This window comes from Zingiber officinale, chromosome 8B (assembly GCF_018446385.1).
Source record: "Zingiber officinale cultivar Zhangliang chromosome 8B, Zo_v1.1, whole genome shotgun sequence".
Classification (NCBI taxonomy): domain Eukaryota; kingdom Viridiplantae; phylum Streptophyta; class Magnoliopsida; order Zingiberales; family Zingiberaceae; genus Zingiber; species Zingiber officinale.
The window spans coordinates 21,714,194-21,730,441 of record NC_056001.1 but is presented as its reverse complement, the minus strand read 5'-3'; the positions used below and the strand labels follow the sequence as shown (position 1 = coordinate 21,730,441).

General features: G+C 36.9%; 2 protein-coding genes across 3 annotated transcripts; both read left to right on the top strand.

Moving 5' to 3' along the window:
- The first annotated feature begins 1,709 nt into the window (after nucleotides 1–1,709).
- LOC122015693 (protein GID8 homolog) lies at nucleotides 1,710–5,184 on the top strand. The gene is made up of 6 exons (XM_042572708.1): nucleotides 1,710–1,796; nucleotides 1,878–2,037; nucleotides 2,175–2,281; nucleotides 3,818–3,949; nucleotides 4,306–4,462; nucleotides 4,845–5,184. The coding sequence occupies exons 1-6, from the start codon at nucleotides 1,752–1,754 to the stop codon at nucleotides 4,964–4,966; spliced, it is 723 nt and encodes a 240-aa protein (XP_042428642.1). The 5' UTR covers nucleotides 1,710–1,751; the 3' UTR covers nucleotides 4,967–5,184.
- An 888-nt stretch (nucleotides 5,185–6,072) lies between these two features.
- LOC122017587 (protein Barley B recombinant-like) lies at nucleotides 6,073–7,872 on the top strand. Of its 2 annotated transcripts, none has more exons than XM_042575235.1 (2): nucleotides 6,073–6,225; nucleotides 6,723–7,872. In XM_042575235.1, the coding sequence occupies exon 2, from the start codon at nucleotides 6,751–6,753 to the stop codon at nucleotides 7,642–7,644; it is 894 nt and encodes a 297-aa protein (XP_042431169.1). In that variant the 5' UTR covers nucleotides 6,073–6,225; nucleotides 6,723–6,750; the 3' UTR covers nucleotides 7,645–7,872. The 2 variants fall into 2 exon arrangements, with proteins under 2 accessions (XP_042431169.1, XP_042431170.1); XM_042575236.1 differs by having other exon boundaries at nucleotides 6,079–6,225; nucleotides 6,637–7,872.
- The last annotated feature ends 8,376 nt before the right edge of the window (nucleotides 7,873–16,248 follow it).

The following is a 16,248-nucleotide window of genomic DNA, read 5'->3' as shown; positions in this document are numbered from 1 at the left end:
TAGAGTTTGTTGCTATATCTTTAGTAACTTGCAAAAACTTGGAGAACATAAAAAAGAGCAAAAGAAAAATTCAACGGCACAGGCTTTCATCCAAAACATATTACAAAATTCATCGCCAGAACCCCACTATTCTTGGGATGGAAAAATTTTACGATATAAAAACAAAATTTCCCTTCCAACAAACTCAGTTGAAAATGAAGTAATATTAGAGGAATTTCATTGTTCACCAATTGCAGGGCATTCTGGCTTCCTACGCACGTATAAACGGATTTCAAGAGTTTTCTATTGGAAGGGAATGAAGAAAGATACCAAAAACTTTGTTGTTGAATATGATATATGTCAAAGAAACAAAGGAGAAAATGTAGCAAGACTAGGTCTTCTTCAACCCCTTCCCATACCTGAACAAATTTGGACAGACATTTCCATGGATTTCATAGATGGGTTACCCACTTCACAAGGACAAACTACTATCATGTCGGTTGTTGATCGTCTGACAAAATATGCCCATTTTTGTACATTATTGCATCCTTATACAACTGCCCATGTTGCTCAAGCATTTGTTGACCATATAATCAAACTACATGGTCTACCAAGATCTATTGTCACTGATAGAGATCTGATTTTCACAAGTAAATTTTGGAGAGAATTATTCCAATTGCAAGACACTAAACTTAATTTTAGCACATCCTACCACGCACAGTCTGATGGACAAATAGAGGTGGTTAATCGATGTTTAGAGAATTATTTACGTTGCTTAACTGGTGATAGACCCAAGGAGTGAGTTCGTTGGCTTCCATGGGTAGAATGGTGGTACAATACGACCTACCACTCAGCTACTAAGATTACCCCATTTGAGGCCGTTTATGGATGTATACCACCCTCAGTTAGCTTATACACACGTGGATCAACAAATGTGCATCAAGTCGACCAAAACCTACTCACAAGGGACCAAATATTACAACTTTTGAAAAACAACTTATGCAATGCACAAGCAAGAATGAAGCAACTGGCTGACAAGCATCGTTCGGAAAGAGAATTTGCAATAGAAGATTGGGTTTTTCTAAAACTTCAACCATACAAACAAGTTTCAATTCGTTCTTCAAACTCTATGAAGTTGTCATCGAAATTTTATGGCCCTGTATTTCACGTGTCTTGTTTAAAGAAAAAACTAGGCGATAAATTTACTCCTCAACAACACCTTCCTGAAGTGAATTCAGATAGTGAAGTTAAATTTCAACCTTATGATATTTTAGAAAGGAGACTTGTGAAGAAGAACAATCAAGCAACGGTTGAGCTATTAATTCAATGGGACAATTTATCTATCGATGATGCAACATGAGAATTATATGATACAATTCAAGAAAAATTTCCAGAGTTTATTGATAAACAACCTTGATGACAAGGTTGTTTTGAAGGGCGATGGAATGATAAGATCCTTTAATGGATCTATTTAAATAAATCCTTTAATTTTATTCCCATTTTAAAATAAGTTTTAGATTTTTGTCTTTTTTCTTCTAGATAAGTTTTAATAAAACATTTTCTCTTGAAAATATATTTTTTATTTTAATTTTCTTTTAGAACTTTCTTTTTGAAAAGATAATTTAGGTCTCTATTTAATGAGACGTTATGTAATTTTAGAAGATAAATAATTTTTCTTTTAGTTAATCAATTTCATTGATCATCCTATTCCTTTTTCATTATTCTCTTTCAATTTCTACACGTGGATGCCTAACAGGTAATCCGGCGATCTCATGTTCTACTACCATCCTTACTGCTTTAACCCTATTGAAGTCCCTGTAATCTTCCTCTTCATCTCCATTCCAGAAGCCGATTAGGGTTTATTCTCCTCTCTGGCTCAATCCGTCTTCTTCTCGCAGCCGATGTCGAAGAAGGTGATTACGAGGGATGAATGGGAGAGGAAGCTTAAGGATGTGAAGATCACGAAGGAGGACATGAATAAACTCATCATGAACTTTCTCGTCACCGAAGGCTATGTGGACACCGCCGAGAAGTTCCGCATTGAATCCGGCACCGAGCGTATCCTGTCACTTTTACTTAAAAAATTGTTCTTTTGCCTATTTGGTTTTTGTGTTTGTTGTGGACTTTCCTTTGCTTGTTCCGTTCGTAATTGTCAATCGTGTGTTTCTGTTTTATTTTTCCTTATGAGTAATTAGCTGGTGTTGACCTCGCCACAATAACTGATCGCATGGCTGTGAAGCAGGCTCTGCAATCTGGCAATGTGGAGGATGCTATCGAGAAAGTTAATGATTTGAATCCTACGGTAAAGCTCAAATTCTGTCATCGCACCTCGTTTAGGTGTTTGTTCTGTGGACCAATGTTTAACTGATTGTTTGTATAGAGAATTTTTGTTATTAGTTTTGACAGCTATTGGGATTACCCTACGAATGTAAATTTTGAATTTTCTGAAAAAATTGATCTTTTGTGTGCTGGTAGTCCTAATATATATCCTAGTAGGTGTCACCCTTGATAGTGAATCAGGGGAAATCATATACCTTTCGATTCATATGGAGCCCTAGATAGTTTTCTTCTTTCATAGATGTGTTATAACCGAAGGGGAGCCTTGGAGCAAAGTTGTTACCATGTGACCGTGAGGTCACAGATTTGAGTTGCAGAAATAACCTCTTGCAAAATGCAAGATAAGGTGGCGTACAATAGACCTAATGTGGTCCGACCCTTCTCCGGGACTCTGCACCGACGAGAGCTTCGTGCATTGGGCTACCCTTTATAGATGTGTTATAACCATGAATTTTTTATGGAACTTCTTGTGTTGGGGTGGATATACTTATCAATTAAGTGTTATACAAACCAACATTTTTGTTGTTCATGCTATGAAAACTAAGTTTCTAGTCCTTTTGTAACTTAGAATGCGAACGTAACGTTCAACCTGACTAACAGTTTTACCATTAAATTAATTGAATTGATTATAATTGAAAGTTCAAGGGATTGAGATACCAAACAAAACTATCACTGTTTTATTTATCATGTTTGTTTAGAATTGAAAATGAGAAATACTCTTGTTTATTTGTTTTTTGTGTTTTGAGATGTACATTTCATTTCCGCTCAACTTAATTTTTCTCTTTCCCTCTAAACAAGAGAAATCAATCACTTCGTTTCATTCTTTTCTTTTCTCTCTTGTTTCCATCCAAGTAAACACAAGATGAAAGTGATCTGAAAGATCTAGCTATTACCGCTGATATAATCTCACATAAAGTTCCTTAGAAGAAAAAGGTCCAGTATAATAGACCTCAAATAGTTGTGTTTCACTAGTTTGTATTGTTGTTAAAGCATTATTTTCTATCAAAGGTGAATCTAAAATTCCTACCAATGTTTTATTTGGCATATGCATTATTAAGTAATAAAGTAGGGCTTGTCGCAGAGATTGGGTGCTGATATCTTGGCTTTAATTCTCTCATTTTACTTAACATTATCAAGCTGGATTACTGTTTTTATGAGAGTCTTTGGCACTTTAAAGATTAGCATGCGATTTTTTGTTCATTCCTCATGTGTGAAGCTCAAGCGTCTGTTCAATCTAGAGATGCAGTCAAAATTAGTTCATATTGGTGTATTTACATCACAACTTAAGTAGACTACTGGGGAAGGATAAATGATTTTTGCTTCTACCTTATTTTAACAAGAATGTATGATTATTTGGAAACTATTTCATTATGTATTTACAAGTTACTTCGCTCCTTCTTTTGCCATGAATGGATACTTATTTTGTCAACTCAAAATCATTTAGTAGGCTGTATAAGGAATTTGTTTCTTTGCTCCTGACTTAGCATGTTTCATTTTGCAGATTCTAGATACCAATCCTCAACTGTATTTCCATCTGCAGCAACAGAGATTGATTGAGTTGATTCGCAGTGGGAAGATAGAAGAGGCTCTAGAGTTTGCACAGGAGGAGCTGGCTCCAAGAGGAGAAGAAAATGTATGCTCGATTCAGTCTTATATAGAAAAACTATCATCATTAAAGATCCTCGTGTTCCCATTGTCACCCACATGGAGTATATATTATCGTTCTTACATTTGACCTTACATGAACTTGTTCAGAGGGCGCTTAGTTTGTTCTTTTTTATTTGCATTTGGCCTTCTCATATAGGAAAATTTGCTGTAATTCATTCCTCTGAACTTTGCTGAGTTTGCTCCATTGTTCTCTTGTTTGGCTAGAAGTATATCGATGCGTTATTATGTGAAATCTTGAATGAATTTTGTTTCTTGTTATTTGCTGGCTGTGATTATAGAGGAAAGGTGTATGCTAATTAAACTTTATTTTGGTTTTGGCAGCAAAGTTTTCTTGAGGAGTTGGAGAAGACAGTCGCTCTCTTGGTGTTTGAAGATGTGAAAAATTGTCCTTATGGTGACCTTCTAGATGTGTCACAACGCTTGAAAACTGCAAGTGAGCTTAATGCTGCCATACTAACAAGCCAAAGTCATGAGAAAGGTTGGTGGTATTGGTATTTATTTTTAACTTCCATCTTTACAACTCCTTCCTATGAAATAAAGGTCTGCGCAAATATACTAACTAGCCAATTCAAATTTATGACCCAAAATCTTATACTTTATGATATTATGGAAGCTCTAGATGTACTTATTTTAGATTCAAGAATTTTCTTTTTTTCAAAATTGCCCAAGAAAATGCTAATGCAACCCAGGGAACTCTATTAAGGAATATTTTTAATAGGAGGTCGTTCAGAAGTGTAGATTGATTCTGGTTCTAGCAAATTCAATCCTATAATCACCAACTAAAACGATAATTTGAATTCCTTCTCAGTGCTATAAAATTTCTGACTTGACCTGAACAAGACTTCCTATTGTTTTGGCAGATCCAAAGCTTCCTAGCTTGCTGAAGAAGTTGATATGGACTCAGAATCAGCTGGATGAGAAGGCTGCTTATCCAAAAATAAACAATTTAACAACTGCAGCACTTGATGATCCAGCAGTTTGAACACGTTAAGCTTGCCTCTCAGCTATTGGTTCATGAATAACTTCTGCATTCTCTAAGTTCGGCCGGTTGGAAGGCTCGGTTAGCTTTGCTGTTGTTGGATGTGTAAATTAGCTGTTTTATTTTGGATATTTAAGTTATAATTGAACTGTCATTGTCTTATTTGGATATTTATGTCATAATTATCCATTCAAGAACTGCATTTAGTTAATTTGCTACTAGATTACATGCCTCTTGGTGTAATAATGTAAAATAGAATCAGTCCTACTACAATTTTTCAGACCGAAACTATAGTTTCGATCATTGTGTTGCTCAGCATCCTACACTCTTTTTTCCCCTTACCTGAAAGCAAAGCAAGCAAGTTGACATACCAGATCATGTGCTTCTAGTCTCTGTTATCAAGATCCATGTGCACTTAGTGAAAGTGGAGTATTTTGCTGATGAACTCATCTATTAGGTAATGGCTTTGCTCAGAGGATTGGTAGGTCAATGACTCTTAAGAAAATATTATCTACTTAAGTATAAGGCAAACACAACCAACTCACTCAATCTCATTCTAACCCTGAACCTTCCTCCTATCGTAGTTGTATCGAAGAAGTGATGGCAAGTGTTGAAACGAGAGACGTACCCAAGACTACAAACACAGAAGAGGTAAGGTTAGGAGCATTTTTAGATAATATTAGTATAATTAGGTGTGAGATCTTTTCTAAAGATAGTGAAGAAAATATTATTTGTAAATCTTTTGATGACACTTACCACATCATTACAATAGTTGTTTTGAAACAACACTATCCATTGAAATAAAATATAATTAATATTTATGTCAATGAATGTTGAAATAGAATTCATTAGCATTTAAAGTTTATTTATTTTGTATTAAACAAACAAAAATGCTCTCATCAAATTAGATATCAAACTTATTGATCAATAATTCATTCATTTAGAGCCATCCACATGTGTTGAATGCAAAACAGAGGAAAATAAACTTGAATGGCTTTTGGGGGAAAGAAGGATTATATAATAAACGAGACCAAGTTGGTTTCTCAAAACAGAGTAATTATTTTATCTTTATGGATGCAAAATAAAAGAGTTGCATTTAAGAGCAAGCAAACATTTCTTGTCAGATAAAAACATTTGCGCTTGCCGCATTTATCGAAAGTATATTTTGCCCCCTTTTTTTTTTTTCTCTATGCCCCCTTTTCATCTCACGCGCCGGTGAACCCTAGACTCGCTTCCCTTTTCGCCATCGTCTCAGTTCTCAGGTAAATTTCGGTGCCCTCTTCTCCTCCCTGCCTTGCTTTGCCAGTGAGGAAGTTTTTTTTTTTTTGGGTTTCTGAAACCGCAGCGCCAGTTTTTTTTTTTTCCTTTTCGTCGTGTGTTTTTCTGCGAGATTTTACCTTGTTTTTAGCATGTGCGTTGTAAATGTCTCATCTTGGGACCTGGCAGTTCAAGCTTTACTGCGAATGCAGGCTGCAGGGATTTATTGGGATTTCATTCTGCTGTTGGTTTATTTGTTGCTTGTGCGATCGGCTTTTGTCCCCAGGGTTTCTTCGGGGATGCTGCTTTTGCAGTTTTCTTTTATATAAAAAACATATTTGTGCTTATTTTGCAGTTTTATTTGCATCTCTCATGCACTTGTTGTTGTTGTTGTTTTTTTTTTTTTTTCATTAAAGGGGTTTTGGCATTGGGCATTGGTGAGATGATGCAATGTGTTTGAGTGTTGGTCGATATCAGCATAAAAGTAACGATTTTTTTACAGTGATTGCTAAATCAGAATATAAGCTTCCATGGATGACGATGGGGGATTAGGCATCCGGAATTGGGGCTACTATGACCCACCATCAAAGGAAAATCTTGGGTTGCGGCTCATGCCTTCTCTGGTGGAGCGGGATGTGAAGCCAGTTGTTTCAAGTAGTGGGTTCATTCACAGGCATTGCAATCTTCCTGAGCCATCACTTCCAATGGACTTTGTGAGAGATGGATGGTTTCACCATAGTAATGACAATGTAAAGAATGAATATGTGAGGGAAGGATGGATACACTATAACAATGACAATAGCAAGAACTTCCCTTTTTTGACAACAAACCATCAGCAGCACACCAGTTATAGTGTCCTCCCTGATCCTACCATAATGAACAATGTGCAGATGTTTCAACACTTGGAGCCACAACCCAAGGAGGAGAAGGTTTTGATGAAAGAAGAGACAGTAGAGGGAAATGGGCCTTCTTTGAAGAAGAGATCTAGGGGTCGTCCACATAAATCACCAAAGCCAAAGAAGCCCAAGAAAGCCGCAGCACCAAGAGATGGGGTTGCTAATGGCTCCGTTTCACATGGAAAGGCTGGGAAGAAGAGCACAAGTATGGTCATTAATGGGATTGATTTTGATATCTCAAGAATTCCAACCCCAGTGTGCACTTGTACAGGAAAGCAACAACCATGCTACAAGTGGGGTATTGGAGGATGGCAATCAGCATGTTGCACAACTAGCATTTCTATGTATCCCCTTCCAATGAGCACCAAGAGAAGAGGGGCACGCATTGCTGGTAGAAAGATGAGCCAGGGTGCATTTAAGAAGGTACTGGAGAAACTAGCGGGAGAAGGTTATAACCTTTCTAACCCGATTGACTTGAGGACATTCTGGGCCAAGCATGGCACTAACAAGTTTGTGACTATCAGGTAAAGATTTTGTTGGATAGGTTTATGAATCATTGCATTTGCAATGGATCATTGCTTCTCTAATGTAGATTAATTTGTGTCCTGTGGAAATCGTTCGATATAACTTGAGTGTTCTTTTTTGTATTATTAGTCTTAACATGGTTTATGGGGCTTAGACACTCAGGTTATATCATCAAAGCTTGTAGCTTTTTGTGCGAGACAATGCACCCTAAGATGATCCTTTCACCTACTACATATAATTTTTTGTTTACTTGCTTCTTCTTGAGATTAAGCTTGTATGGCAGTGTCCTAACAAGTGCTGTTTAATGTTTCTACTGTTTTTATGATGTTTTGAGTCATGTATTGGTGTTTTGAATGCTCTATATCTATACTTTTTATGATTAAGTTGTATTTGATCACTGTGGGAATTAATATGGTATAGCAATTAGATCTGTTCACAAACTTGATTTTAATTTTCACTGTCAGAACTCAAAATTGAAATAGTCCCTTTAACATATAAAAAATCTTAATTCATAGTTTATCAATTGTGCTCAAAACTATAATTATATGATATTATCATATATGTTGTTTATAATGCAATATTTCATATCATGAATTTTGATGTATATAATTTTTTCCACTTTTTATTGATCATTGGTTCTTAGTTTGTGTTAACTAAAATGTACATTTCTCAAGCAATCAATGGTTTGGATAGCATATGCAGTTAACATGCAATTAGTTGATTATTTAATAGATTTTCATTTTGCAGTTCATACTCAAGTATCTAGTTAAAAATATTTAATTGTTTTATATTATTTAAAACCTTCAATTTAATTGGTTGTAAAAGAACTTAATTAAACAATTCACGAAAGCTGGTTTACGTCTACCACAGCATGAATTTTAAAGATACAAAGTTAGACCTAAAGCCTTAATCACTTACCACTAAATAGAACATGTAGTGTCTGTACAATAAAGCTTCAATAATTGTTATTTGAAGTGCTAATTTTCTTAATCTATTGGCCAAATGCATCATTGCTATAATCTTCATTGAAGCAGTTGCCATGCTCTCTTTTTGTAAACCAGGTTGTGGTTTATTAGTTTCCATTTTTGGTTAAATGAGTCTAGAACTCTGTAGTTACGCAAACTTATTAGTATATGTAGCTTTTGCAACAAAATTTCACCACAAGCTTATCTTTCCTAAAAATCAATTAACCATCCTTTGTTTTGTGTCATGATATCTTATCCTATGGGTTTCATTCTCATTTGTTGATATTAATATTTTCATGGAGTTGATTCTAAGTCATAGTATCAAACCATTCATCTTCACATTTACTATATTTCTTTAGATAGAATATTTTTTAAAAACCCAACAATTAGTATTATCTAGATCAGCAATGAAAGATTAAGTCAATAAATGCTGCATGCGGCGCATGTACCTGTTTTTCTTGTTATTTCTGGCCTAGCTGCATGTTCACCTTGCCCTCATAAGCTTGCTAAACCATGCTGTACAATGGCCTGATTATCTAATTGTTATAATTTTATTGGTTAGAAGTAGAAAAGCTAAGGGAAAATATTTCGAGGAAGACTCACCTAAATTCATCTTGACATCCTTCAGTACATGCCAAAGCATTTTGGGTGTTGGCATAATATAGTGTTAAAATTGTTCTATCCCATCCCAGGACTAAAATTTCAACATGGGAGGGTATTTTAAACTTTTGTTTATTGTGATTGCCAGTCCTAGTAATCTGTTGTAATTTTCTGGTTATGGGGAACCTTGGTCATGGACTCCCTTAGCCCCGTTCCTGAGACCATAAATGACAAAAATCAGGAGACCAATGCTTACCTACTATTGCTCTGGAATAACTTCCCAACCAATGAGTCAACTGTATATAAGTTGTTTCTATGTTCAAATTAAGTCATCCTTATTTTAATATTTATTAATCAAATTTTTAATGTGTCATTGATGCTAAACATTTACACTACTCCTTTGTTCTTCTTCCTATTTTTCTTCTTGTTTCTTATGCACATTTAAAACCATGGACCATTAAATCTTTTTATCTATTTATTTTTGTCTCCTCGGCTTTATGGTATTCTCCCCTACCAAGGAACTCTATTAGGGCCATCAGAACTAATATCAAGGCAAACAATTCCAGTTATCTCCTCTAAGCTCAGGCATTTGAGTTTTTTTTTGTTCTCATTAGAAGTATATCCATCTCATATCTTCAGCTTCATATAGAAGAATGGGAAGACTTAGTATATACATTATGTATCAACAATATGAATTTACTATAGCAACTCCACTAATATTCCACTCTACCTTAGAAGAGATATGAGATGTTTTACGGCACATGTACTTTTCTGAGTAAATATTTTCTTGCATATATCAGTATCTAGGTTTTTTTAAAAAAAAAATTATGACCTGTTGGTTGTTCATCTCAAGTAGGATGAACTTGCTATATATCATCCTATCATCTTGGATCCTTTAGGACGAAGAGTTTCAAACAACTGAAAACTTTTCTAGCCTTGATGATTTATACAATATTGTTCGATCACACTTGTGATTGCTACAGTGTCATCTGTGAATTCCTGGGCTTTAGTGCTTCATGCTTCCCCTGCATCTAAATCTATGGCCTACCCAACCCCATTGAAGCAGTCTTACTACTGGATGAGTTTATTGATATGGAGGGCGCGGTGGTGGTCACAAGCATATTCATTGTCGAAAATAAAGGAGTTTGTTAGTCTTTTGCTTTCACTTACCATGATCAGTGCTAAACATGTGAACTTGCAATGATCATTTTGCATTTTTTTTTCTCTAATACTCATGCCTCTCTTTGCTCTAATTCACTTTGATATTTGAGATCCAAGTCATGTCTCTAGCAATGGTGGTTCTTAATATATATATATATATATATATATATTTCTTTCATTGATGACTATTCTCATAGGACACAAAATACTTAACTCAGGCTCGTTTGGAAGTGTTTGATACATTCACTTTTCCTTTTTTAATTAATAACTTCAGATCCACACTCTGAATCTTTGTTAGTTACTTTGATACCCAAAAGGTTTTCTGGTGTTATGATTCCCGGTCACTTCTCTCATATGTCTATACTAAGGCCATATTCTTTGATACTACACTCTATTTCTTGGATTTTTTGCCATCTCTACTTGACTCCATGTCATTTCCACCTTCAGCTTAAAGTTCATCTCTCTGCCAGATCCATCCAAAGCATCACTTTGTAGCAAATTATTAGGAACAAAATCTGATAAAACAGAAAACGAGTACATGCATCATGCTTATGCTGCTTGAGTTGATCAATATTTTACTTAGTTGGAGGGCTCTATAGAGGCATGTATAGATGTGAACTGAATGTTTAGTCTTTTCATGGGCAGGGATAGGTATAGCAGATTGTTGGAGTTTGCTTTCAGTATTTTTTTCCTTCAAATATTTTAGCAATGGCGCTGCCTTATTCTGAAATTTGTTAACTGATTTTCCTAATGCAGCTGAAAATCCATCAAACTGATGGATTTTTTCTCGTTTATAAACCCTTCCCTTCTTGCTTGCAATTTTGAAATCGCGTCTCTTGTGGATATTTTGACATCTAGAACGAGTTATCTTCTTTGATTGGATACTTACCAAAAGTATTCTTACGTGGTTTGGATCTCGAGAGCCACTTTCTCATTATTTAGTTATATTGACATTCTTTATGTGTTTCGATGGCTTTTATCTCAACTATTCTGGTGGCTGCTACGCATTGCAATACCAATACCTTAAAACTATTAACATTATTGAGTTGAACACAATTTTAGGCTTTGCTAAAAATGTTGCACGCTCTGAGGAATCTACAATATCTGAAATTATGTTTCGATTGAAATTCTGATTCCTATGGTCATTTACACGGAGTACCAATTTGTTATTGCTTCAAACTAGGAATGTGCGGTCGATCGGGAAAAACTAGAGCAGTCGACTGGATGGTGCGGCCGAGCGGGTTGAGAAGCTGAGCAGTCTCAGAGGCCGAGCGAATGTGCGGCCGGTTGTCGAGCGAGCGAGCTGTCGAGCGACCGAGCGAGTATTCGGTCAGTCGGACAGAAAATCGAGTGATCGGGTGAGCATGCGGTCGAACGAGCGAAGTAGGCAAGTGGTCGGTTGGGCAGAGAAGTAGAGCAATTGAACAAGCGGTCGAGCGGGTAGAGAAGCCGAGCGACCGAGTGAACCAAGGCCTGTGATGGTCACAGTTTCCTGGAAACAGATTTGTCCCACCTCCGGCTGTGCTTTGAGGTTTATTCGGGTTGTCTATTTCCCAGAATACAACGGTTAACCGTGATTCCTATCAAGCACTGGTGGTTACGGTGAATGAGTATTCGGTCGGGTAGAAAATCGAGCGGCTAGGCGAGCGTACGGTCGGACGAGTGAAGTAGGCAAGTGGTCGGTCAGGCAGAGAAGCAGAGTGATCGAACGAGTGAACGGTCGGACAAGCGAAGTAGGCAAGTGGTCGGTTGGGCAGAGAAGCAGAGTGATCGAACGAGTGAACGGGCCGAGCGGCCGAGTGGACTGAGGTCTACGATGGTCGCAGTTTCCTTGAAACAAATTCGTCCCACCTTCGACTGTGCTTCGAGGTTTACTCTGGTCGTCTATTTCCTAGGATACAAAGGTTAACCGTGATTCCCATCAAGCACTAGTGGTCATGGTGAACTAGGGGTGCAAATGAGCCGAGCCGCTCGCGAGCAGCTCGGTCAAAGCTCGACTCGAGCTCGAAGTTGACCGAGCTTAAGTCGACTCGTTTATTATTCGAGTCGAGCTCGAGCCCATTTAATACTGGCTCGATGGCTCGTCGAGCCTGTTCGAGCCAGGCTAATTCAGTATTTCAATATTTAAAATAATTTATACTTTAAAACTAAATAATAAGTTAAGAAGGTGTTTGTGATTAGCGTATTTCATTAGGTAAGCAGAGGTTGAAGGTTCGAATCCTAGTCTATGCAGCTTGTTTTTTCATTTAAATTCACTGTTTCGAGCCGAACTCGAGCCCATAATTAAATGGTTGAGCCGAGCTCGAGCTCAGATTTAAAAACTTGCTCGAGTTTGAGCCAAGCCTCTTTAGTTTTCTCCAGCTTGAGCTCGAGCCGACCCAAGCTCGAGCTAGACTCGGCTCATTTACACTCGTACGGTGAATTGAGTAGTACCCGACTATTATCATGGGCACTACGCCGAGCAAAAGTTGCATGACAGAGGAGGGGAACGAAGGTGGAGAGCTACTACTTATTTACTGTGTGTCTTGCTCAACACAATGATCTCCCTTTATATAGGAGCACCATCCCTTACTAGCATTGAATGACGAGTAATGACTATTCAATACCCAGGGATTAATGATAGTCGACAACCATCAATGGCCGACCATTACTATTCAGGAGGTTACGAAAACAATGGTTAATGCTTCTGTTATCTTCTTGAGCAGCAAAAAGAATCCACATGGTAAAATATTGGTTGTTCCACTTGAGTAAATTTTGCCCCGTTCGGTTCAGCATTCAGCACGCGCATGAGTCAAAATGGTTCAATGCAATCCATGCCCTGGATTTGCATCTCCCTATGCATCCACGTGTGAGAGAGACTCTTCCCCCATATATTTGTTCACATCATCAATGTATGTGAATCAATATAAACCAACTAATATGTCTTGAAACTCTCAATGTAAGGCTAAAGTCTCATTCACAATGAAGAGCTTCTTTCCTCTTCCACCTCTTCTCCATTCATATATATATCTAACAATCTCCCGCATGAATGAAGATAGGATATGTGATAGATGTAAGTATCCCGTAGTACTTTTGATGTAATTAATCAAGTCAAGTTAGGTCCTAATGTGGTTTGATCCTTGTGTCTAAGTGTGCAGGAACTTAGGAGCATAAGAAGTCGAGCGAAATACGCAGCTAGCGAGAAGGATGACACGGGAGAGAGTCAACAGGCTTGGTGCGTCTGAGGAACGAGGAGCTGTGGAAAAGTACACTAGCGGACGAGAAGGAAGCGTGCGGCATTTCCGAGGGGCGAGAAGCCGGAACGGAACTTTACTCAAGGAGAAGGCGGAAAATGGATTCAAGTGAACCCTATTCTGGGTGGCTGAAATCATTCAAGCGAGTGGAGCCGGAGCAGAAGACTCGGACGAAAAGAACCTGAAGTTGATTGTGGTTCGGGCGCCCGGACTGGCCTAGTCCAACCGGGGCGCCTTAGCGAGGCACCCTTGTGTGATGGCGGTCCAGGCGCCCGGAGTTGTTCCAGGCACCTGAACCAAAGAATTTCCAAACTCGTTGCGTGGATAAAGTCTTATCCATGTCCAAGCGCTCGGAACCTTTCCAGACCCCATATCAGGACTATAAATACAGCTCTGATCCCAGTAATTGAGAACAACACTTGTAAACAATATTCTTTTCTATTGTACTTTGTGATATAGTGTTTTAACCGCTGTAAGAGACTTCTCCGCCCGAAGAAGATTTGATAGTGAACTTTCAACGTCTTGGACTAGCAATCTTTTGATTGCATACCAAGTAAATTAGCATGCCTCTTTTCCTTTATTAATTAGCTTGTCAATCTTTATTATACAAGTGTTTTATTATTTCTAAAATTGAGAAAGGTGTTTACATTTTTATGCAGGGTAATTCACCCTCCTTTTGCTAGCCGCCAAGAGACAAACAAGTGATATCAGAATCCAACCGCTTCAGAAGGACTAACCGCCGATCGAAGAACAAAAGAAGATGACTGGACTGAGCATCTACCCACCGAACTTTGAGGGGGAGTTCGCGAATTGGAAAAAGAAGATTGAGGTATTCTTCAAAACGGATTTTGAATTATTAATTATTATGAAGTATGATTTTGTAGCACCAAAGGACAAAGAAAAACATCAGTGGATGAAAAAGGAGCAAGTCGACTTTGTGGCAAACGAAAAGGCAGAATTTCATCTGCTGAGCATTTTATCATCACAAGAAGTAACCAGATTGGAGCCTACGAGTCAGCTAAAGAGCTTTGGGATAAATTTCTGGAACTACACGAAGGGACCTCAGAGGCAAAACTTGCGAGACGAGACCTGCTCTGAAACCATATCAGCAACTTTCTGTTAGAAGAAGGTGAAACCATCGCACACCTCCACTCGAGAATTAAAGAACTCATCACCATGCTCACGAATCTCAGAAAAAAGGTAACCAGCTGAGATTCATTAAGGTACGTGCTTAACGCATTTCTTAGGACTCCTGAATGGGCAATTCTAGTAGATGTATATTTCATCTCTAGGGACTTAGAGGTAAGCAATTTAGAAGAATTATTTTTTACTTTTGAAATTCATGAGATCTAAAGGAGTCAAAGCACAACATTGCCTTAAAGGTAAAAATGAATGAATTAGAATTTGAAACTTCTCTCGATAATGACGAAATAATATTCATGGTAAGAAAGTTCAGAAGTTTTTTAAAACTAATAAGTTTAATCAAGTACGGGCCTACTATCATTATAATAAAGAAGGACACGTCAAAGACAACTGCCCAAAACTGAAGAACAAGGATAAGGAAAAAGACAAAAGAGTGACCCAGAAGAAGTACAAGAATATAAAAGCGACATGGGACGAAACATCGTCATCAAATTTGGACGTTATAGCCTATGTCGGACTTGCATTAATGGCAAGTCACCAAGAAGATAACAGAGCAAGTTCATCGGAGATGAGTATCGAGAGCATAGATGAAGGGGGAGCAATGTTAGACAAAACCAACTTTACAGGGGGAGCATCAGAAATCGATAAGGTAAGTGAGGTACGGTCTCTACTTCCTGATCAGTTATTTAAATTTATTAAAATTTTATCAAAGAATTCTTGTCAATTAGAAAATGATAATAAAAATTTATTAAAAGAAAATAATGAGTTAAAAGAAACTTTAGCAACATCTTGTTGATTGGAAGATTTCGATAAATTAAAAATTGAAAATAAAAAATTAAAAGTAGAAATAGAGAATCTAAGGGTGGGTTTGGTACGAGCGTTTTTCGTTTTCATTTTCTGAAAAACGTGCATTTTCTGAAAAATCGTGTTTGGTTTGCGTTTTTCGTGTTTGTTTTCTAAAAAAAATAGCTAGCGTTTTCTAGGAAAACAGAGAATGACAAAAAGTCATTTTCTGTTTTCTAAAAAACGCGCGTTTTCCAGAAAATGAAAATGGAAAATGCGCGTACCAAACGTACCCTAAATAATTCTGCATGTACGAATATTGCTATTTCAAATTTCAAAACTTATTTAGGATTAAATTAACAATTTAGATACCACAAGGGCTAAATTAAAAAATTATCAAGAAAATATGTTCTTTGACAATTCTTGATTAATCCAGTTGGTAAGAACCTAGATTGGGTTTCAAAATCATGATTAAATTAAATTTTTACGCATGTCATATTTTTAAATTGATTTAATTTTTTTAATTATCTAAATAAATTGTTTCATATAATTTTGATTGGAAATTAATTTCTTCTTTAATTTTTTCGAGAAAGAGAATTTTATGACTTATCCGTAGGAAAATTTTCAAATTATTTTGACTGTTAAATTTTTTCACGATCAAAAATATTTTTTAAATTATTTTTTTAAAACGGTTTATAAATTTTGAAATTTAAAGTTCATGA

What these genes read in the sequence shown, in the direction of transcription:
- LOC122015693 (XM_042572708.1), top strand. Translation starts at nt 1,752, where the DNA reads ATGTTCTACTACCATCCTTACTGCTTTAACCCTATTGAAGTCCCT. An exon ending in CATTGAATCCGGCACCGAGC is followed by an intron (nt 2,038 to 2,174) that starts GTATCCTGTCAC and finishes ATGAGTAATTAG; the next exon opens with CTGGTGTTGACCTCGCCACA. An exon ending in CTCCAAGAGGAGAAGAAAAT is followed by an intron (nt 3,950 to 4,305) that starts GTATGCTCGATT and finishes TGGTTTTGGCAG; the next exon opens with CAAAGTTTTCTTGAGGAGTT.
- LOC122017587 (XM_042575235.1), top strand. Translation starts at nt 6,751, where the DNA reads ATGGATGACGATGGGGGATTAGGCATCCGGAATTGGGGCTACTATGAC.